Source organism: Brienomyrus brachyistius, unplaced genomic scaffold, assembly GCF_023856365.1.
Source record: "Brienomyrus brachyistius isolate T26 unplaced genomic scaffold, BBRACH_0.4 scaffold142, whole genome shotgun sequence".
Lineage (NCBI taxonomy): Eukaryota > Metazoa > Chordata > Actinopteri > Osteoglossiformes > Mormyridae > Brienomyrus > Brienomyrus brachyistius.
This window is the reverse complement of record NW_026042417.1, coordinates 275170-298885: the sequence shown is the minus strand read 5'-3', so window position 1 is coordinate 298885 and position 23716 is coordinate 275170. Positions and strand designations below refer to the sequence as shown.

The window sequence follows — 23716 nt, the reverse complement described above, 5'->3', positions numbered from 1 at the left end:
GTTTGCTGCTGTTCCGGTCTCCAGGGCGACACTGCCGTCGGTATGGCAGCAGAGCCCGTGACAGGTTCATCGTCTCCATGTGTACGACACCCCTCCCCAATTATACTGCATGAAGCCTTACATTCCAAGAGGAGAATTTTTTTCTCTTAAATTAAAAAATAAATAAAATTTGAGCTGCAGTCTCCAACGTCCCACTATCCTGAACCCCATCAGCCTCTGCTCTCATAATAAAATGCTGATGCAGAGAAATTAGCACAATGCAAAGATGACTGCTCCATTCAATGACTCTTCTCCAAGTCCTTGCCACGGAGGAATGTCATACTTAAACTAGATGTACCTTGTAACAACATAAAAGCGTTTGTTTTTTTTTTTCTGCCATCTTATAATGGAGCCCAAGACTGCCATTTCATAGGATCCTAGGTTTTACTATGGCTTAAATAAGAAACTATTTATAGGTAGACATATCAATGGCAAGCTCAGTCATGTCTAATTAAGCTCATAATAAGGTCTGGAATGGCCCTACCTGCTAGGCTAGGCAAGCTCATTACCATCCAGAGTGTTGCCGGCTCCAGGCTTTCTTATTTTTCAGACTTCAGGAAGTCATTGTGGTCTCATCACTTCCTTTTCAGAGGTATGTTTTGATCCCACAGCAGTATAATGCACTGACGTTCAGCGATGGCAGGAGCCCAGACAGATGAGTGTGTATGCACACGCACACATGCGCGCGCACACACACACACACACACACACACACACACACACACAAGTACACGCACCTACGACGGCCGACCACAGGAACTAATTACAATGTGCTGCAGAGGACAGCTGCATTAACAAAAAAAAAATGTAATTTCATGTAATTGCGTGTATTTGCATTCAAGCCAAGGACTGCAATATTAAACAGGTGCCAATTACGGATTTCAGGAGTTTCAGCTGCATATCACGCTGACCTTAAAACCAGCAGTAGTTTTTTGCTGCCATTCTCATGTTAACCACACAGACGTGGGAGCCTACTGAGGGTACACTCACCCGTTCTCATGCATATAGACCCAGAACCTGAAATCCCAGGAGAACTTTGGCATTGACTGTTGACTTAACGATTTTAAGCTTGTTTCTTCTGGCTCTCGGTCAGCATCTAATTCTACTTTCTTTCAGGTCATTCTGCCCAAAAACTTCTTCATTAATCAGACTCCTGTTAAAGCTACAAACAGGACAGCTCATGCCAGTCTGCCTCCAAGATGACAGTCTGACAAATGGCCATATCAGCACCATCTCCAACTGAAGGGGCCCAACGGCGGAAGCTTGGCCAAAAGGTATACGAGGAGGCCGGGGGGAACCTGACAATCTCCGAGCTGATTGGCACACACCCAATGCAGACAGCAAAGCTGCAGGTCACAAATACAATGTAGGGGACCACAGCAGATCAGCTACAAACTGACCACCACTTGGCCATCTAACGGCCACTGCCATTGGTCAGTTGTCTGAACCACACCCTTTACACCAGGCTCAAAAGGCCCCATGAAGAATCGACACGCACAGGCTGCTTTGTGAGGTTTACGTGCATTTTGTACTTCGTATGCGAAGCAAACGCGCATTCGGTTCCGTGGGCCTGCGTTCGCAGTGTAATTTAAGCCAGCACCTCACTGGTGGCTGTCAGGATGTCGCTGCACGGCACGTTACACTGACAGCGTGCTACGCATTTCTCTCTCCAGTGACTTGAGGTAGGTCAATGATCTACAATAATCTCATAAAAAAAGGGAGAATTTCATTTCCACACTCCAGCTCCCAACTTGTGGTACATTTTTACATCTGGAAGAAATCAGCGTTTACAAATCCTTCCAGCTAACGGGTGCGGGGGGGCGGGAGGGCTTGCCAAAACTTGTACCTCACCCTAAAATAAAAGATGCCTTGTTTTGAGCCCAGTATAAGGTGCATAAAACCCATTCAATCCCCTGTTCTACAATGTTAAGGCCTCAAAGGTGCTACTGTATTGCAAAGCAAGTGCATAGAAAAAAGCAATACCTGAAATATGAAGAGTGAAGCCTGACTTAGACCTTGTCAAAGACCATCACTTTCTCTGTCAAGACCCCTACTTTGCATATTTTAACTGTTAACATGATAACAGAGAGACAAATGCATCTTAAGTCAAAGTCCTACAGACAATCTGCAGTCACCTTGCCGGCATCCTCCCAGTCACTCCCAGTCACAAGCTGTGGAAACATGACGAAGGCAGCTGGTAAGTTTCTCCGCAACAATCACACCAAAACTTTAACTAAAAAAAACAAACAAACCAGCTGTCAGTGTGTTTTTTTTTAATTATTCACCAAGTCAAAATAAAATAAATGACACAAAATTACCAAAATTAAATTAAACCACAAAACCAATAAAAAAACACATCTTTTCAGGTTTGCAATAATGCAGTGAAAAAAATCAATCTGATGGCATAACTGAGTATGGAGGGACTCTACCCAGACTGTTACAAAACACTCACTGCAAAACGGAATAGTTTCCAAATAATGTAATTATGCTGCACGTCGGTGTAACAGAAGTACAGATTCTAAGAGCTCGCAGTGCGGAGTGCAGTGAACACAAACTGGCTCCCACTGCCTTTTCATTACATTTTTAAATCAATTAAGCAGTGAATTGGAACAATTATTCCTTTTCTCGCTCCTATTGATATTTTTCTCCCCGACTGCTTTCAGACCGTTTTCTCTCCCCGAGGGGAGATTTATGTTAGATAATTCCTTCCTGATTAAAATAAATCAGACCCCCCAAATTCCTCATTTCCTCCACTCAAGGCCAGGTAAAAAAAAAAAAAAAAAAAAAAAAAAGTTAAAAATAGAAGATCTTAACCAGCTACACTTTCACTTTAGCTGCCAGCGGAAAATCCATGTTTTATATTCAGAAAAATGCCATAAATTTGACAAAATTGCTTCTGCTGCAAGGCTGGTCACTCGGATCGCGCTGCAGAAGCCTGGTCAGTCCTCAGAATGTGTGGACCAGACCGGACCAGGCCCAGTAGGAGACGCATGAGTCATTCGGGCCAGTCAGGACAAGGACAAGCACCACCCGCCATTCACCGTGAAATCATGCATGAACAACACAATCTGCCCTCATATGACCAAACCAGAGGTGGACACTTCAGGTCCAGAGAGTAAAACTCCAAACCAGGATTTTGTTTCAACCAACCAGTTGAGCATAAAGAGTCACAGTCACAGAGTACTCAGCTGGTTGGCTGAAACAAAATCTTGGTCTGGATTTGTGCTTTCTGGACCTGAAATGCCTCTCTCTCGACCAACCTATTATAGCTCAACAAGTAGAGCATCTGTACTAAAGATGCAAAGATTGCCAGTTCAAGCCCCAAGGAGCAAATAGAAACTACACCCCTTCCCTCTACTGTCAGATAAATGTAAATATTATGATACTATATTACCTACTGCTTGTGAGCTTTGCCCCAGTGCCAGTGTCCCAGTGTGGCCAGAGCTGGCCTGTCCCCTTCCCCCAAGGCTCCAAAACCCAGCCAGCTTTGGATAGATTTTAGCCACCGGCCACGCCTTTTCATCAGAGCTCCATCGCATCGTAAATGGAAGCCCTACAGCCCTCGACGAGCTGAGCTTTCCTGCCGTTAGTGACTGCAGGAGCGAGGACTGAAGGCCATCCCGACAGCAGCCACGGTCTTGGCTGCGGGCGAGCAGCTCCGCAGACGTGAGGCCCTGATGCAGGAACGGCTTCTACGCAAAACGTGGGTCCAATTAACCTCTGTTACAGAGCGGGGGAGAATGCCGAGAGAGAGCCATCCATCATATTACGAAAGGCTTGATGTGTGCCTGCACGCCCCCCCCCCCCCCCCCCCACTCCCCCCCACTGTCCTGCTTGCTGTTCCCGGAGCGGGACAGGCATGAAATAAAGTGCAGATTTGGGGAAGACGGCTGCAGGCCTGAGTTAAAAGTAGCCTCTTTCCCCATGGAAACCCAATGCAGTAACTGGCCACAGTGGGGCGCTCACTGGAGCAGGACACGCGTCATAAACAAGCAGTTTAAGAGCAGTTTGGAAGAAATGATAAGTCCTCCCAGTCCTTTAATTAGGTCTGTTAATGTTCCTGTCCAAAGACGCCCCCTTGTCCCAGGCTTCCTATTGCGACGTCTCACACTTTCATTTGTTGTCCGGGGTGATGGATTGTATGGGACGGCTGTCATTTCACTTAAAAAGGTTTAAATGACCATACTGACCAGGGAAATATACTAAAGGCAGGATTACGGCTCCTGTAAAGGCTGCTCCAGGGCCATTTTTCCACATAAACGGCCGCACTGCCATCTGAAATGTATTATTTAAACCAAAGAGCTCCGGTCCCAATAAAATGGCTTACAGCAACCAGTACATTTGTTAAACAAGCCAAGACAGATTGTTGTACTGTCAGCGCAGACGAATTAGTCAAACTGGCAGGGTCTCTCCTTTAAAAAAATAAAAAAATAAAATATATATAAACGCATATATATATATATATATATATATATATATATATATATATATATATATATATATATATATATTTGGGAGTCGAAATGCATACGATTTGCTGTAATCTATAAGCATCCTGTAATTAATCAGCTAATTCCCCCTCAGCCCCAGGATCGTGGTAATTAAAGTTCTGTAATCGCTTATTCTTTCTGCTCCAGCACCTGCATTTCATTTGCTTATTTTCCCAGAGTCATACATCTGTGTGACTGTCAAACTGCCATAATATTAGTGCAATAATCAAAGTTAATTATCAGTCCCTTCCCCCCACGTCCCACTGCTCCAAATAAATGCTATTACAGCGATCGCTCTCACTGTCCTCAAAGAGCATATTTTTAAAGGTTTACAGGTGCATATCCCTATGGGACGGAGCTTACAGATACAGCCCCTTACTCTTTATTGGATAAGGCTGCCCAGCTCACAGACTGTTGGAAGGAGCTGGGCTTCGAGCTCGCTGATCAAAAGGAAACACGCAAGCCCGCAGCAAAAAAACTCGAACGTGGACACTGACCTGTAATAAATGGACATGACACATAGTGTTTGCCTCAAACCAGGAAGCACATTTTATAAACAAAAGCAGGCCTACGGACATGAGCAGAGCTGAGAGTGTAAAACTTTCACAACAATGTTCTGAGGGAAGAACCAAAAAAATGATTGGTTCAGAGAGACAACCAATCACATTGTAGAGGAGGTGGGTCCAAGCCTCTAGAGGAGGCAGGACCAACCAATCACATTGTAGAAGAGGTGGGTCCAAGCAATCACATGTCATGGTCCTTGGTTTTGATCTCTCTAAACCCAGCATGTTTCATTCTGCCCTCAGAACATTTTTGTGTAAGTAAAACTCCCATGAACATAAAACACACCTTCCCTCCAGCACAGCAAATCCACCATCTATTATGGGTGATGGAATCCGTGATATTCCATTCTCTACAACACTGACAGACTTGCAGGCCCTAGTGGGCAGGCCGAACTCACCCACTCCTCCAGAATGAGGCGGACGGCTTCGCCAGCACGGGTCTTGTTCCGGCATGCCAGGATGACACGAGCTCCGTGGAGAGCAAAGGACTTCGCGGTTTCAAAACCTTCAGGAAGAAGGGGAAGAGAAATGGACAGTTAAATGTATGGAGATGAACATTTATGGGAAGTTTTAAGGTCCCTGTTCTTTTCCAGGGGATTGTGGATTGGGATTGAAAATTGGAGATAGATATTACCGAAAATGTTTTATCAATATGAAAGCCATGGGCTTTAATCACATGCCTTTCAGCTTGATGAAGCTCACTGAATTCATTTGGGAAGAAACTACTCATATTGTACAGATAAGACAAGCAGCAGCACAGTCACAATTGTAGAAGGCATCAAGACTAATGATTTAGGAAAAAACATAAACCCAGAACATGGAAAGTAGAGCTGTATTTGGAAACAGTCTCAATAAACGAATATAGCAAAATGCAGCTCGATCTCCAGCTCTTAGCATCAAAACGCTAGCTGTTCGCTTGTGACTTCAAAGGAGCGATGATAAGAATGTTTAGCCAATCAAAACTCCCCTAACAACCAATGCGAGGAGGCTTCTGACTTCACGCCTCTGCTGAAATCTCACCCCAAACACCATGTCGGACTCCTTGAACGCTCAGTTTTACACCCAGGGCGAGGATAAATCACCCGCCAAGAGCCTTGGGAGATTCAGGACGGGGCTGCTTTGGAATCAGTCTGACTTAGTGAAAGTTTAAAGCTGTTGGCAGGTATACAGTCGGGGATCTGTCAGGGCGGACGATACTAATAGTCGGTTTGGTGCATCGCGTGACTTTTTCATAGATGGCCGAGTAACGGCGGTTTGACTGACATCAGTGTCTGACCCAAGAAGAGCAGCACGCTGAAAAGGCTACAGTACAGAGCCTGGAATTAAATGCTGCTGGACACCATCTTAGAACATCCCCCGAGAGACCTGGAGAGCTCCCAACAGCTCTGAGGCAGCGCGCGGAGAGCACGGGGGCCGTCTCGGGTTAACACGCCGCGTGAGAGATGGGGGAATTCTCTGGACCCGTTTAAAGTGCCTGGCAACTCCTCAACCACATAAAAACACAGCCATGCTTCTGTGGCAATCAAACAGCACCTTCCGAGTTGGCCTTCACTGCCCCCCTGTCATTATCCCTCGCAACACCAGCTGTGACACATGCCACGAGCGCATAATATGTTCATCAAAAAACTGGGAAGGAGTCTTTGGACGGTATTACGCCACCGGGGGGGAGGGGCTGTGACCTGCCGTTTGATGTGACAGCACGGCACGACTCTCCCGTCCTAAAGCACAGGCCATAAAAAGCACCATAAAACTCAGACGGACCGGACCGTCTGCAGCCAAGCCAGTGCCACGCTTGGCGCTGTGCACCTCACACTTTCACGCAGTTTGCAGCAGGTGGGACAGCAGGAAGCAGCAGAAGGAGGGACCATGGAGGAATGTCGTCAAGACAGCCCAGGGAGCTTCACCTCCCATAGGGAGACGAATATTTGCACGTCTCCAGGAGGCTCCAGCTACTACAACCAGCAGTGTCTTAGCCACTCTTAATTACTGTGCCTTTTCTGGGAAATAGAGCAGTCAGAGACCAAAAAAGACAGACGATAGATATAACCAGACCCCCCAGCTTCAGGTATCATCTAAAGGCCAAATTCACAACAGTGTGCACTCTGTTGACCTGTCATTCATGGCTATGGTGACAGTACCAACACAACACTCACTCCCCCGTTACATATTATCAGCTTCATATGCTCATCCACTACATAAGCACCAAGATGGTCTAATGACAGCCAGAAGATTTTTCAGACTTCCTGAAATTTTCATTAAAACTGGTGACTGGTGAGATAACTGTGAAGCCAAGTAAAGTCAAATAACTATGAAATGAAATTATTCTGTCTGAAGCAAATGGCTTCATGTGTCACATGACCTTATTAGATTTGGGGGGTGGGGGGGGTGGTAAGGTGGGACAAACAACGCAACAAACTTCAGAGGTAGTGAACAATATACGAGGTGAAAAAATGCAACTTTTATCTGCAAAAAAAGAACAACTTAATTAGCGGCAAATGTCAGAAACCCTCTAGCTGGAAAAGCAGAGTTCGGGAATTCAGCTGCCGTTGGACGTCGTCCACATGTCCTCTATTCGGCGTGACCTCAAGCTGCGCTCCAGTCAAGGAACATATTTAAACAGCACCCATCAACCTATTCCTGACTCCGTTATAAATCTAAAAATCTGCTAAGTGACTCATTTCTGGATCCATTCCATGATTTCCATCCCCGCAGATAAACGTCTTGCATTTAATATTTTTATGTAATGTCCACCCTACATAAAACCTTGTGTGCTGTCATTCAATGGGTGGGGGGGGGCTTCATGTTTTCCAGCACAATTATACATGATTTGAGACAAAGGCAGGAATGACAGAGAGAAGATTCCTACAGTCGATTTCCACCAGTGTGTGGATCCAATCAAAACCAGGGCCGGAATCTTCACAGTGGGAGTTCGGCCCCGAATCCGGAGCTGACAAGGTTGCAGAGGCAGCTCATTGAAACACGAGTGTGGATTAACCGCATAAATAACACCCGACCTGATTCTGCATACATCATACCCGCACTGCCAGCAGCTAAAACTCAGTACATCCCCTCCAGTCTCAGCAAAAGCATTTAAATACTTTAACGTGACAGGTCAGAAGTCCAGCATTTCCTTGGTGGAGTAAGTGAGGATTCTGTGCAGGGAGTCTGGGTCAGAGTGGGATTTTGATAGTAATGTCAGTGTTTCGAGGGACCGATCAGTGAGGGTAACTGTTCCGTTTTTGCAGTAGGTGGAGAGAGGCAGCTGAGTTTATGCTTACATGCGATCATGTTCGACATAAGCTATTGCGGTAAGTGTCTGCCCTGCTGTCAATCGACCAATCAATCAGCCACAAAACCCTAATGATGGCATAATGGCCATCTGTTTATCCTATCTGACACCACTAAATGGCACCCAAACAGGCAGGCTTCTTCAGGACAAAGAGATATTTTAACTACATACATCACAGTTACCAAGACGTACAAATACACGCCTTCAAACTTAATTTTACACTCCAAACAATTCTGAAATCAGAGTTCAAGCCAAGTATACTATCTGCATGCAATGCAAAATTTCAAAACTTTATTAAAATCTGCTAGGATAACATGGCTACCCTGAGTTACTATATTTGTAATGGAATAATCGTGTCTCACATGTCAGTTACAGATGTGCACAGGTCAAAATGGAAATCACACAACAATGCCAGGCTGTGTGTCTTTTCCAGCAATAACAAGGGCTTGACTCTTATTCTCAAGTTGGCGTTCCAACGCAGTCAACACACACTGACCTTTCACCCCTGCTGCTCACCATGGAAACGGTGCACAAATTAATTTCTGGGGAGGTGAACAACAGGACAAGGTTGTTTTTTGAGAAGCAGAACAATAGACGTGACAAGCAGCAGGATTACAGGCCAATGCTAAGCATTACCACTGCAGCTGGTTAAGGATACTACATTGTGACAACAAAAAGCAGTACATCACTAAGATAGCAAGGAAAAAACAAATTAATACCAGATTCTTTCTTCCAAAATGCACCATTTTATGTGTCAAAATCGGGCATTTTCACTAGAACTATCGAAATGATAATAAATCTGTCATTTTAACTTGGGTCACCATGGTTGTGCTGGAAAACCGATGAGACCAAGGAACTCTGGTTCTCATCACCCAGTCTGAACTCTGATCTTATAGCCCAAGCCGCTCCCCAAGTTTAATCTGGGCAATGCGCCCTCCACTTTGTCTCAAACCAAGCATAAACTTTTTTTGATTAAGAAGTCCTGAGAAATGTCTCCATGGGGGTCTGAGAGAAATGAAAGCAAGAACTTGCCCACTGGATGTGCCTGGACATTCTTAACGGAAAGGGCTGAAAATTATGAAGTGTTAATGGTCTGTTAGCACAGGAAGGAGAGATATACATCTGTGTAAGTGGCAATTCCAGGTGCAGAATTCTATATGAGAAAGAACTTAAAACTCTCAAAGACAGACAGAGACAGACAGACAGACAGACAAAGAAAGAAAGAAAGAAAGAAAGAAAGAAAGCCAATGACTCAATAGTTGTAACAGCACAACAGCCAGTAGAAATTGTGTTATTTTCTTAGTTACTTCTGCTACATCTCTTCAAATAATTTCAAAGAGATGCTCATTATATGACACTAAGACTTCAAACTCAGACAGCAGCCTGTAGCATAAATAAGGTCAGAATCAATTGTGTAATAAACAGCACTGTGTCCATCACACTGCATACCAAGAAACTAACACAGAGAAATACAACATAAAATTCCTGGGGTTCCTGTGCTCCATCTATGACGTTCTGGGCAGGGCTGTCAGTATCAATTACATTTATAATCATATAATCTACCTTTTAATTGGACAAGTAATTCAGTAATTGTTTATATCAGATGCCAGCAGGGTGCACAGTCAGTCAGTCACTCACACATACGGTCAATTTATGCAATTCCCATTTACGTACGTTACACGTTTTTGGACTATGGGTGGAAACCGGAGGATCTGGCGTAAACCTATGTACACGCGGGGAGAACACACACACTCCACACACACGGTGGCAGCGTGCAGTGACAGCACTACCAACTGTGCCTCATTGGCCTGAGCAATGTGCAACGTTAATATTGACACTGTATTGGTTAGTATCACATCAGAAGCACTGCTATAGTGACCTAAATTAAGAAAAAAAAGTTGTGCTAAAACATTTTACCCTGTCATAAAAAGCAAAACTTAATAACTCCTTTTCAAGATTACCTAGAACGAGTTTAAAAAACCAGTCTGACAGCCCAAACCGTTCACAAAATAAAACTATACACAGCTATCAGCTACCAAGTAATCGAGTCTAATCGAATAATCGAAACAGCTCCATCTGCTCGATCTTAAATTCTGTGACTCAGCCGTCACGTTCTGTGCGTGACGTAATGCTCATCTTACGTGTCAGTCTTGGTATTTTAGGCGGGCGCAGTGCACAGGGCTTTGGACCTCCACTGGAACAAGGCCGAAAGCTTCCGTGCAAAGCACAGGAAACCCTGACGATGGCCTTGTGAGCACGAGCCCAGGAAGGCAGCCAATAAGCCACAGTAGAGACCGCAGGACCAGCCCCGGTGTGTTCCCGTGCTTTTCCGCTGCGTCGGGCAGCGTCCCGATTCCAGCCAGGCCACATATGAAGACGACAGGCATGTAGCTGTTGGAAGCTGCCAGAAAGGCAGTGGCCAAGCTAAACTTAAGTGGTGCAGTTTTTACAGAGTGCGCCTTGCGGGCCGGTGGACATTAATACCAGTTTTCACATTTTCTCCGTTTTCCATTTTCTCTTCCCCTTCTTGAAGGTTCCTTCCCACAGACGAATTACAAATATGAAACATTAAAATACCCCCTCTACTTTTAAACATTATCACAAGGACCCATGCATGAAACCACCTTTATTTTTTACTGAGTTTTTTTTTTGTTTAGTTTTGGAATATCTGTCAATATTAAAGAGATAAAACTATAACTTGTAGTTAATAGCAATTATGGCATATTTAGGTTGTTATATGATGCAAACCATGGCTACACCAGTATATCCAGCTCTTGTAGTCAATGCAGTCTTTTAAAATATAATGAAAAGTGACTGTCCCCCGGACTCATAATACATTAAGAGCCCCCCAGCCGTCACCCACCCCGGATGCATGTGCGTGTAGACAGAGGTCCCCAAAACCCAGATACTCCGTGTAACTCTGGCACCAACTCATTTACAACTCAACTTCTACACAGACTGTGGGGAGAGTGTAAGACCTTCAGTTTGAAATAACCCAGTGTTAAAACCTCAAGCCGGTTCGTCTAAGTGGGAGGGAATGGAAAGACATTATTAAAACATAATGAGGGGTTAACACTGGCCAAAGCCTCATTTAATAGTATTTCATAGCATGTAACATAATAATCCAACTCAATGGGAGGCCCAACCAGACAGAGGACAGTCTCTCTGTCTAGATGGCAAGAAACTGAACTCTATCTTATATTAGGAAAATAATATGTGAAACATGTCACATTTACCACGAGGAGGTTCAGCCGTTAAACAGTTCATCTTAAATTTCTTGTGGAATTAGCAGGGAGTGAGGAAATCGTCAATAAATAAGCGAAACTGCAGGCCGAGTCTGTATAAGTACAGAAGTGCACTGTAATGGTCTGAAGGGTAAAGCACACGCTGCAGTGGACTGGTCTGAAGATACAGATCATATGTTCAGATCAGCCGCCATAGGCAGTTACGCCCGGCTCACCGTGCCACCCCCCCGCCCACCCCGCCCCTGCCAAGTAACCCCAAAGACTGCAAATAAGGGTAATCCGTGAAGTATTCAATTCCACACGATAACACAGTAATTGTCTGGCAGAGATGTAAACATTATTCATATGAATATATGTACACATCTTTTATGCTTCCTTTTATTCCTGCTTTCACTCCTGCCATGTCAGTTATATTGAAGCTGTAATCATTATTGAACCTTTAGGGCTCACTGTAATTTCCTTGCATGTTACAACAGGTTCGCTGCACGTTGTGAATTTCATCCAAGGTTGATAAAGTTCAATAATTTGACTAACCAACCATGTGTGGTATTCATTACAGAGCCAATAAACAGATTCATCAAAAAGGACATGAATCGCACATTATAAAAATCCGATTTCATTTCCACAACTGCTTCGTTACAACCGCTACTCGCAGGGACCGAAGAACAGCGACATGGAGGCAAAGCATGGGGGGAACAGGGAGAGAAGGCTGTATCCTTTAATTCCCCATCCCCTCCCCCCCCCCCCCCCACGCCCCCATCACTCCTACAGAACGAGGGCCATTGCAACCCTCCCGTGTAAAATAACAGGCCAGTAAACAGGGCAGTTTGCGATCCAGTACAGCGGTTTGATGCTGCTGCGTGTTCACTGCACGATTACTGTTCCACAAAACTGCAGGTTTATAAAGCTTAAAGTGGCAAAAACCTGGTGAAAATAAGCGAAGAGGCAGCAGGAGAGGGGAGAATTGATGTTCAAAGCTGACACAGCTGACCACTGTGTAATTTATATTTGCACAAATAAACAGCCAGATGTGCAGTAACTGGTTTCTACATATTTAAAAGGAGAGGAACTGACAGGAATGCATAGATCAATGTGCTAGAGATTATTAGCAAGCCTTCATCTGTGCAAAATTACTGAACACCTGCATCCACAGTGACTTATTTTATCAGTTAATTATTAATACACATTCTCTGAAATTACACTGGCCTAAAAAGCGTTTTGATCAAGAGTATAAAAGAGATCACTGACACACAGAGTGATAAACTAACCACAGCTGAGCCTGCACTCACATACATCTGGCAGTTTTAAGGTCACAGCAATACTTCAGCTAAGAGCCACAGATATGACTCACCAGACTCCATGCTGTATCACAGCCGCACTGCATGCATTCACAACCAGAATCCCAACTCCACACTGTATCATACAGCCGCACTGCATGCATTCACAACCAGAATCCCAACTGTATCACACAGCCCCACTGCAAGCATTCACAACCACAATCCCAACTGTATCACACAGCCACTCTGCATGCATTCACAACCACAATCCCAACTGTATCACACAGCCACACTGCATGCATTCACAACCAGAATCCCAACTCCACACTGTATCACACAGCCACACTGCATGCATTCACAACCAGAATCCCAACTCCACACTGTATCACACAGCCACACTGCATGCATTCACAACCAGAATCCCAACTCCACACTGTATCACACAGCCACACTGCATGCATTCACAACCAGAATCCCAACTCCACACTGTATCACACAGCCACTCCGCATGCATTCACAACCACAATCCCATCTGTATCACACAGCCACACTGTATACATTCACAACCAGAATCCCAACTGTATCACACAGCCACACTGCATGCATTCACAACCAGAATCCCAACTCCACACTGTATTACACAGCCACTCCGCATGCATTCACAACCACAATCCCATCTGTATCGCACAGCCACACTGTATACATTCACAACCAGAATCCCAACTGTATCACATAGCCACACTGCATGCATTCACAACCAGAATCCCAACTCCACACTGTATCACACAGCCACTCTGCTTGCATTCACAACCACAATCCCATCTGTATCACACAGCCACACTGTATACATTCACAACCACAATCTCAACTGTATCACACAGCCACACTGCATGCAGAATCCAGACTCTTCCATATCAGATTCCACAGACTAAAGAACATTTACCAGATTGGTCAAAGAAGCAATGGCAGTGAAATATAGCTTTGCTGTACTAATTATGAGTAAAACAGAATTAAACACACCTGTAAGGTTCTTAGAAGGTCTAAAAATTTCATTTTTGATATCATTATATTTTTTACCCACTGAGCTGCCATTAAATGAAACATTACTAAACAGAATCATGTTAGTTCTGTTAGCGACTTGTAATTTTGCTGAAAAGACAGCAGATTCCCCCCCCCAAAAAAAAAAAATGAACCAGATATCCATGCCTGCGTCCCTGTGACCAGGAACCACTCCCACATAACACCGATCAGAGGTAATAAATCCTGTTTAAAAAGCCAGGGTAACCCAGAGACCTTCAAGTAATACCCTACAGCCATGGGTACTTCTCCTTCACAAGTCTGAAACGATTATTTGATTATTTTTATTCTATTTGCTTCGATTTTTAGTTCTACATCAAGAAAATCGGGCTGCACGGAAAACTGAAAGCACTTCCTAGAGAAGCATAAAAAAGAAGATTAAGACAATAAAGTGGAGTTTCCTTTAGCCGGCTAAAGTGAGTTTCAATAAGAATCCACATTTTTTCTTTTTTATATACATTTCTATAAATGGGCAGATAAAAATAAAGACAAATATAGATGTTTCCCAGCGTACATCTATCCACGCCGGCGTGTCACAGTGTGACAGAGTGGAAATCTCCCCAGTGCACGATGTCTATTGCCCCACATACATCATGTCCACAGCACAGGGGCAGCCTGCGACAGGCCTAGCTGTCACACAGAAAGTCACAGCTGACTTAAACCTGACCCCCAACGTGCCGTCTGCATCTCTGGGCATCACGGGGACAGCGGCAAGCGAGCCGGCCCCCGGGCAGCCGCCACCGCGCGTCCGCTGCGCGACGGTAAATAACTTTCGGTTAGTTCAAGTGCTGCAGAACCGCTAATGGGAATGAATGGGAGACGTCAGGAGGGTGCAGGATCAATGCTCGGGTACAGGTGTAGCAGAGCATCGTGGGAGTGTGCTGCACCCGCATTAAAGAAAGGATGGGGAAGCTGGGGGGGGGGGGGGGGTCATGTGACAGCTGATACCAGTCACCATCTATTTCCATTACAACAATTAAAGGTGCAACTGCATTGCTGGTATTTGTTAAAGGAAAGTAAACCGTCTGGCCCCATAATTCAACCTCGATGTTGGGCAAAAATAAGTATATCATTACTTGCCAAATACATAGTGCATCAATTTTTATGCAGTGTAACAAGAAGGTGGTGTCTTTAATGAGACAGAAACAACATAATTATATGCATTTAAAAATAACTCAATATATTATAATGCTTGAAGCATCCAATCCTATTGGCAGAAATAGATTTCACCAAGAGGCTTCAGTGATGTCACAGAACTAGCGGCAATTACTATTGACATCTTGTTAATTGTTACTGAATAATTTATATTTGTTCCCCTAGAGCTGAGGAACCGCTAAAGCTGGGACAAGCGTCCAGCTCTCAGAACCTCTGCCTGCTTTGGGGGGAATCTGAGGCATCACAGAAAAACCCACTTTCACCTTCTTTTTTAAATAAAAAAATTGCTCCGTTAATATTTTTAATGAAATAAAACAAAGTATATGTGATTAACAGAAAGTCATTTAAGATATAAATATACCAAATACATGTATATGTACACAGAACAAACACAAGCACCTATGCTTCCGTAACAGGAACACGTTGAACAGCATGTCCTCTGCACTGACGTTGTACTCGATGCTTATGGAAGAGCTTGTCTGCCCCCTACTGGCAAATGTTTGCAACAAACACCACAAAGGTGCCAACAGCTCAGTTTCAATATACTTTATTAGTCAACAACTGACCAAACTGACAACTGATGGATCTGCAAAATGCTAAAATAAATGTAGCAAAAATTACAAAAAAATATAACATGCAATATACCCAGAAGATACAGAAGACTTCTGATGTCAGCATGAAATTGTTCTTCGTTGTAATTAACTTGGACGGTAAAAATGCATTTATTTTAAATTAGTTAATTTCCAACTTTGAATATAAATTGCCATAATTAGAAATTTACACAACAGTGTCCTACATACTATAAATCAGTTCAACACAAATAACTTGCAAATGCAGTCTTTTAACGGCTGCTTGACTCCTGTCAGTGCCATTATTTCTATGTATTGCAATGGATGCTAAAATGTGATCTCAAATAAATGTTGTAATTTACACAGATAATTCGCTCGGACAGGACAGAGAAAACGTGGTTTAAAGACCCTTGTATAATGATCTATACAGCGCTTATATAGAGCGACTCATTTTAGTTAACGATGACATCTAATTTCGCACAGTAAATAGAGCCACATTACCAGGATTTGCAATTTCTGAGTTTACTGTGAAGAGACTGATTACAAAATCAGTGCTCTAAGGAAATAAAAAAGATTTTATGAAAAACAATTCATACTGAAGGACAACAGCACCACCCAGTGGATAAAGACTAATCTAAAACTTTCTCTCTCTGCCTTTACATGGAGTAATTTGGTTTCAAGTATTTTGCATTTTGAGTACTATTAGTTAGTCTGGTATATTTAACTGAACACCTTTTCCTAACAATATTCTCAAAACATCTGCACGTGTCATAAGCACTTCGCTACCACTCCTCTGCATTGGAAAGATAACCGCGTTTAATAATCGTGTTTCTGTAGTAGAATTTTAAACTGCTTCACCTGAATTTTTCAAAATGTTTCCAACCCAATGCTATGTCACGCATTCTTGTTTACATCACTTATTTGTGTAAATTCCCTGTGCAGCTTTGGGGTCTGAGAGCAGTACTGTATTATCAGCCTAACAAGTCTCTTACGATTTTGTACATCCCCCCATTTTCAGTATTTGCCTGTCGGAGAACCAGTCCTTCAGTCATGCATAGATATTTATAATAAGAACTTTTTAGTGTGAATATGGCAGATGAAGAGGGGGGAGGCAGTGGAAACACACAAATACATGAGGAGAACAAGCCAACTCTGCACAAACGGAGCCTGAGGGGGATAATGAACCCCAGCCCTGAGGTCTGGGAAGACACTGACCCTCTGAGTCTCAAAGGTGATGAAAGAGAGATCACATGAACACTCACCAATGCCTGAGTTGGCTCCAGTGACGACCACCACCTTATCGGAGAGATCGCGACCCTGTAGAATCTCCAAGGCTGCAGTGTTGCCATCGTACCTCTTCGGTTTCACCTGAACATCCTCCACGGTGAAGGCCTGCCGGGGGTCGAAGTACGTGCTCCGTTTGTTGATGTGGCTGAAGAGGGGAGACAAACCAATATTAGCAGGCAGCATTTTTGTGGTGGGAAGGTTACTGGCAAATTAGCAGGAAATGCACCGAATAGGAGCAGCTGAAAATCACACTGGGGGGGAAACCTGGTTATCATCACAGGGTAGAGTGCGGCTTTGTAGAAGTGCGGTATTTTAGGGAACTGAGCGGAGACGAACTAAGAGGTACCTGCTATCAATTACACTGGCAAGCAGTCTACACTGCAGAATAGATGGAAAGCATTATTCCAGTTAAATTAATTATACACTTAACTACTCGACTTTTGCTGACCTGCAACATTTACAAGGCATCTATATGCATTTACATACAAAATGCTTTTACCTTAAATATGCATAGATCAGCAGGTGATTAAAGTTTTATTAGGAATATACGACTCTAATCAAAACTCCCTCAAACCCTAATAAAAACTGTTGAGTGATGCTTGATTTAGCACTTAAACGTTACTCCAAATACCCCTTCGTTTAAGCCCTGGCAAACAGTCACTCACTCGACATAGAAACTTTGTCCTTTCTCATCCGTCTCCTGCTCCCAGCCATAAGGTAAAGCTGTAAAATAGAAAGTTTAGAGCCGCCATTAGAAAATGTGAAAAGCGTGAACCACAAAATCAGACACAGGTGTAGGACTACACAACGCATTGACTAATGATGAATGTCATACTATTGTCAGTCAGCAGGAGGCAGACTATGGCAATGAATTCTGCTTGGTTTCGTTGCTGTGGAGACTGACTGCCAGCCCTGTACCTGTTAAACAGCTGGCTGTTATAAGACTTTCAGATTTCCAGCTGTAAAATGTAAGGATCACATAGAGGTAGTCGTCTTTCACGTTTATTTCTTTTGAGATTCCATTTCCTTTTTCCATACAAATCTAGTCTGTTGGTTTGTGTATCATCCATAAAGTTTTGATACCGGCTAACATGGTTGCCTGGAGCCTCTTGTCCCAGAACACCATCCCTGTAACATAATGTCTTATATTCAAACATTTCACAGAACTGAGGTTCTCTGCAGTTGCTTTTGTGCAAGTTATACAGAGCACAGGATGCACCGTGAGGTGGTTTAATAACTCAAACTGTTAATAAACTGCATTTTTGTGGGGCATCCTCTAGTTTCCAGTGCAGCAAATTTTAACAGGATTTTTTTTTGATTAAATGACATATCAGCAACTATATGAACATTTTCAATAAATATTTACAATAATAGAAAATACGGAATGCATATTCCCTTTGTACCAATGAAAGCTTTATAACAATTCTGCACTTTCATTTAGACAGTATAGTTTAAAAACCGGATTGTCACAAGATAGGGACCACATTCTGTCAGAAATGTTTAAGATGTGTATCAAAACTGTACGCTGAAAACGCATGACATTATACTGCGAGAAAAAGCTTAACTTTGCTCTTTCTGGTTCTTCGCGATTTCTTCTGAGAAAACCGTGATCTCATTCGACAACAAATAGATGAGGTAACAAAGAACCCACAGATAAATACTATTAGTAAACTAATCAGATATTTCTAATTGCACCTACGTGTGGGAAGGTCTCCATGGCACAGAACGGCACGCTTAGAATTGAAATAACCGGATTTACAATGGGTGGAAATAAACGAGGTATATGATAGCTTACACAGAAAGCATAGTTTTCATTCCTTTTATATTTTTGATTTTGCGAATCAAATTTACATTTTTTCCCAGGTTATTTGGAACTGCGCTCAAAATTTCGAAAACAAAAGAGAGTGGATTGCAAGACAGGTAAGATGTATCAAATAACATTCAACAGGAGTCCTACAGAAAATGTGCATAATTAGTAAAATGAGTTAAAATGATGAAAGGATCTTCTGTTCATGTTTGCTGATCACCCAGGTAAACCAGGCTATAATTAAAGTCAGTTGTGTTTGCCTAAAAAGGAAAAAAAAAACATGTCCTGATCTATCTAATATTGTTATTCTTTTCCAAACTGAATCGTTTATTTTTCTTGGCCATTTATTTAACTTTATTCCAGTACATCAATATGTATTACTAAGCAAGTTATTGTACCTATTCAGTCTACAAAAAAAAACTCGAATTAGCCACTGCTCCGGCCCCCCAATCATTTGGTGCAATGATATTGTAATTCCATTTGTTAAGAACTACGAAAATGTACATGTATGCGTAGGGATGAAGAAGCAATGTTAGGCTCTCTGGAGTACATGGTATAAAATAATACCATGTAATCAAATAACAAATTGGTAGAAAAAATAAATAATGAGGCCACTCCCACCTCCCAACTTCTGAAAAGTTTTCATTTTTAATCACAGGATATGATGCAGGGCACTCCAAGACCAGATCCTCCTATTGCTTTGGATATCAATAAAATAAAAGGTACCTTCCTTGTGTTATCGCCTTATAGTTATAGGGGGAATGCTAATAATTAAGAATGACAGTCCTACCTCCAGCACAGCGTCTCTTCTTCCCCGTCTTAGGGTGCTCCCATTGCGTCTTCATTTCTTCGTGACTAAAAAAGGAATACGACATCGGCATGTCCAGCGTTTCTAAAATATTACCATTTATCATCGAAGGTGTAATACAGATTGACTACTCAAATAAAACGTGCAGGGCTGCAACTAGTCCCCATTTACACTTTGTGATTATATACATATAGTTAATTGTTGGGTCATCGAAGCTTTCTGGGATGCTATGTGACTGGGTAATTCTTCCTAAACGACATAGTTTCTAGCTTATGGTATGTAAGGTGAGTAAACTGTAACTTCTATATGAAGATATTTCTGCTACCGTTTGCCTGGTGATTGTGACTGTCATGAAAACAAGAGTCGATATAGTCATCAGCTATACGGATAAATACTTAATATCACGTGAGTAAATTTTATTTCTCTCTTACTTTGCATAGTACACCCATCCATCCTTTGTAGTTCTCTCTTCCCATCCAGGTGGTAACTCGTCTTCACTGTCAGTGTCATCCAAGCCTGCATATTTAAGAGCTGCCATTACGCTTTATTGTGGGAAATTTATGTTATCTCGAGTGAACGTATCTGTTTTTCCTTTTGCTCAGCTCCTTTTTTTGCTATCGCAAAACTGTCACAACATAAAATTCACATCCAGCCGGTGTTTTCTGCTTATGTTGACTGCTTCTAAAACATGCTTCCGGAACTATATAAACGCTCCCATCGAAGGGGATTGTGGGAAATGAAGTCATTGAGTAGTAGACCCCGAGCTTCACGAAGTTAGGCGTCTGACCAGATTGACTATAATATATCGTTTAACTAGAAACATAACATATTACCCACAAGTGGCTTACAACTGCTATATACTTTTAAAAATTTATGTGTAAAATGCAAAACTAAATTGATTTTTGACTCGCTCCACCGGTAGATCGATTACTCTGGGTTTGACTGAAGATGAGTTCACAACTGTCAGCTTCGCAGCAAGCACCTCCCCTTCCGAAAAGTCACTAATAACTTCCGTTTCCACATAGCAACGGAGACGCCGCAAGGGAAAGGATTGTCAAGTGAAACATGGTAATGTGTTAGCGAAATCCATTTTAAAGGCTTTGTCTTTTCAGTTAGTTTCGGTTAACTCTATTAAACAAATGTCGACATAACGTGCATACGCAGAGTTTGGTTGAATGTATACTTTACATGTTGTAACCTAATTACTTTGCAGACAGAAGTTGAGGAGACCCTGAAGAGAATAGAGTCACGCAAAGGTGTAATTGGAACGATCGTTGTAAATGCCGAAGGTAAAATGAAATTTGTAAGCATTAAGTTTCCCCAAGATCCTTTTATTCATTGTGTGAGGTATTTTGCGTAGAATAACTGATGGCATCCCTTCTGTGCTGAATCAGGTTTTATTTGTAATAGTTAGATTTCTTTCCAGACTGTTATAGATGATTCTGGTATGGGTATTCACCTATAACCTTGGGCTCATTGGTCAGGTATCCCAATCAGAACTACTCTGGACAACTCCACCACCGTTCAGTATGTTGGATTGTTGCATCATCTTGCCATGAAAGCCAGAAACACAGTGAGGGAGCTTGACCCCCAAAATGATCTGACATTCCTTCGTGTTCGATCAAAGAAACACGAGATCATGGTGTCGCCAGGTAAGAATCATAACAGCGACAGTTAACCTTGTACTTGCTACGTGAAACGTACTCAGGACAAAGATTGAAGGGCCGGGTCAAGGTGGGGTTAGGTCTCTGAGAAACTTGCTCAACGGGGGGGAGGGGGGTCCTTGGTTAAATTTGGCAACTGCCAAACAAAGTGTTTGCCAGTAATTGAAAAGGGGCACTGATGACTTCAAAGTACCCCCCCCCATATCCATGGAGACAGCACAACATTGGAGGAGCAATAAGATTCATCTCCCTTGAGATTCCATTGCCATTATACATTTATGGAGACTCAAAGGGCATGATTAATCTCAGGAGATAAATGCTAAAATATTTTACATATTTCACATTTCCCATATCAGCTATAAAAGCCTTCATGCAATTTCAACATTTATTCTGAATATGTATGTATATATATATATATATATATATATATATATATATATATATATATATATATATATATATATATATATATATATATACACTCACCGGCCACTTTATTAGGCACACCTGTCCAACTGCTCGTTGACGCAAATCAATCACATGGTGGCAACTCAATGCATTTAGGCATGTTGACATGGTCAAGACGAACTGCTGCAGTTCAAACCTAGTTTCAGAATGAGGAAGAAAGGTGATTTAAGTGACTTTGAACGTGGCATTGTTGTCGGTGCCAGATGGGCTGGTCTGAGTAATGCAGAAACTGCTGATCTTCTGGGATTGTCACGCACAACCATCTCTAGGGTTTACAGAGAATGGTCCGAAAAAGGGAAAACATCCAGTAAGCGGCAGTTCTGTGGGTGAAAATGCCTTGTTGATGCCAGAGGTCAGAGGAGAATGGCCAGAGTGGTTCGAGCTGATAGAAAGGCAACAGTAACTCAAATGACCACTCGTTACAACCAAGGTATGCAGAAGAGCATCTCTGAACGCACAACACGTCGAACCTTGAGGCAGATGGGCTACAGCAGCAGAAGACCACACCGGGTACCACTCCTGTCAGCAAAGAACAGGAAACTGAGGCTACAATTCGCACAGGCTCACCGAAATTGGACAACAGAAGATTGGAAAAATGTTGCCTGGTCTGATGAGTCTTGATTTCTGCCGCGACATTCGGATGGTAGGGTCAGAATTTGGCGTCAACAGCATGAAAGCATGAATCCATCCTGCCTTGTATCAACAGTTCAGGCTGGTGGTGGTGGTGTAATGGTGTGGGGGACATTTTCTTGGCACACTTTGGGCCCCTTAGTACTAATTGATCATCGTTGCAACGCCACAGCCTACCTGAGTATTGTTGCTGACCATGTCCATCCCTTTATGACCACAGTGTACCTATCTTCTGATGGCTACTTCCAGCAGGATAATGCACCATGTCATAAAGCTTGAACCATCTCAGACTGGTTTCTTGAACATGACAATGAGCTCACTGTACTCAAATGGCCTCCACAGTCACTAGATCTCAATCCAATAGAGCACCTTTGGGATGTGGTGGAACGGGAGATTCGCATCATGGATGTGCAGCCGACAAATCTGCAGCAACTGCGTGATGTTATCATGTCAATATGGAGCAATATCTCTGAGGAATGTTTCCAGTACCTTGTTGAATCTATGCCACGAAGGATTAAGGCAGTTCTGAAGGCAAGAGGGGGTCCAACCCGGTACTAGCAAGGTGTACCTAATAAAGTGGCCTGTATGTATATATATACATACATACATACACATATATATAATGTATGTACTCAGCTGTACTCAAGATGAGTGGAGACTAAGATCCACAGACTATCAGCTTCTTCTTTGCTCATGGAGTTTCCCATGCAGCAAGTACATTTGTGCTTCAGCACAGAAATCAGTATTTCAGTATCTCATCTGTGTCTCAGGTGCTGCTGACCTTGTCTACATCCATATATTGTACTACATTTCCCGATGTAAAGCAGTCTGGCCCGGTTTCTGCTGGATGAGTCTATGGCCAGTGCTCTGTTCATATTCCATTCATAACTGGGTCTTTTTTGTTCTCTTTCAGATAAGGATTATTTATTAATTGTGATCCAGAGCTCAGGTGATTAGCTCCTAACTCCAGTGGTTTTCACTGCAGGTATCTCCAAATCCTCCACTGCCTGCTCCCTCTACTCAGTTACACACCTCCGCCTTATAATGTACCAGAGAAATATGTCTGCCTTCATGCCATTTGGCTTCATTTCAAGAAAGCATGTAAAATAAACTGAATTTGAGGACCTTTCCTGCCATGTTAAGTTTTTTTCGGACTAGCGTAATTTGTGTTGCATTAATTAGCTACTATATATTCTGAAGCTTTAGTAGATCGACACTGATGTCTTATATTTAGTGTTTCTGAACCTCGAACAACAGAGTTAATGTCAACATACGTGCATGTGCCTCACACTTTATTTTATGTTAGTTTTTGTTGTTACATATCCAGTGTAGTGCAGTGTAGTGCAGT

The 23716-nt window shown here is 42.8% G+C and overlaps 2 protein-coding genes across 3 annotated transcripts in view; one reads left to right on the top strand and one right to left on the bottom strand.

Moving 5' to 3' along the window:
• wwox (WW domain containing oxidoreductase) overlaps nucleotides 1–20327 on the bottom strand; it is a 75266-nt gene extending 54939 nt beyond the window's left edge. Inside the window, exons 1-5 of the mRNA XM_049005016.1 lie at nucleotides 20038–20327; nucleotides 19589–19653; nucleotides 17657–17714; nucleotides 16967–17136; nucleotides 5491–5597 (exon numbers count right to left, since the gene is read on the bottom strand). Coding sequence (XP_048860973.1) covers nucleotides 5491–5597; nucleotides 16967–17136; nucleotides 17657–17714; nucleotides 19589–19653; nucleotides 20038–20144 — 507 coding nt within the window. The 5' untranslated portion in view covers nucleotides 20145–20327. The remainder of the gene's footprint in view (nucleotides 1–5490; nucleotides 5598–16966; nucleotides 17137–17656; nucleotides 17715–19588; nucleotides 19654–20037) is intronic.
• Nucleotides 20328–20524: 197 nt separating this feature from the next.
• Nucleotides 20525–23497, top strand: LOC125727996 (dynein light chain roadblock-type 2). 2 transcript variants are annotated; one of them, XM_049005017.1, is made up of 4 exons: nucleotides 20525–20674; nucleotides 20820–20895; nucleotides 21091–21258; nucleotides 23354–23497. In XM_049005017.1, exons 1-4 carry the CDS (start codon nucleotides 20672–20674, stop codon nucleotides 23476–23478), a joined length of 372 nt encoding a protein of 123 aa, XP_048860974.1. In that variant the 5' UTR covers nucleotides 20525–20671; the 3' UTR covers nucleotides 23479–23497. The 2 variants fall into 2 exon arrangements, with proteins under 2 accessions (XP_048860974.1, XP_048860975.1); XM_049005018.1 differs by having other exon boundaries at nucleotides 20532–20674; nucleotides 23282–23497.
• Nucleotides 23498–23716: the final 219 nt, after the last annotated feature.

Coding starts and splice junctions, on each gene's coding strand:
- LOC125727996 (XM_049005017.1), top strand. Junction 20,896..21,090: donor GATCGTTGTAAATGCCGAAG/GTAAAATGAAAT, acceptor CTCATTGGTCAG/GTATCCCAATCAGAACTACT. Junction 21,259..23,353: donor CGAGATCATGGTGTCGCCAG/GTAAGAATCATA, acceptor TTTTCACTGCAG/GTATCTCCAAATCCTCCACT.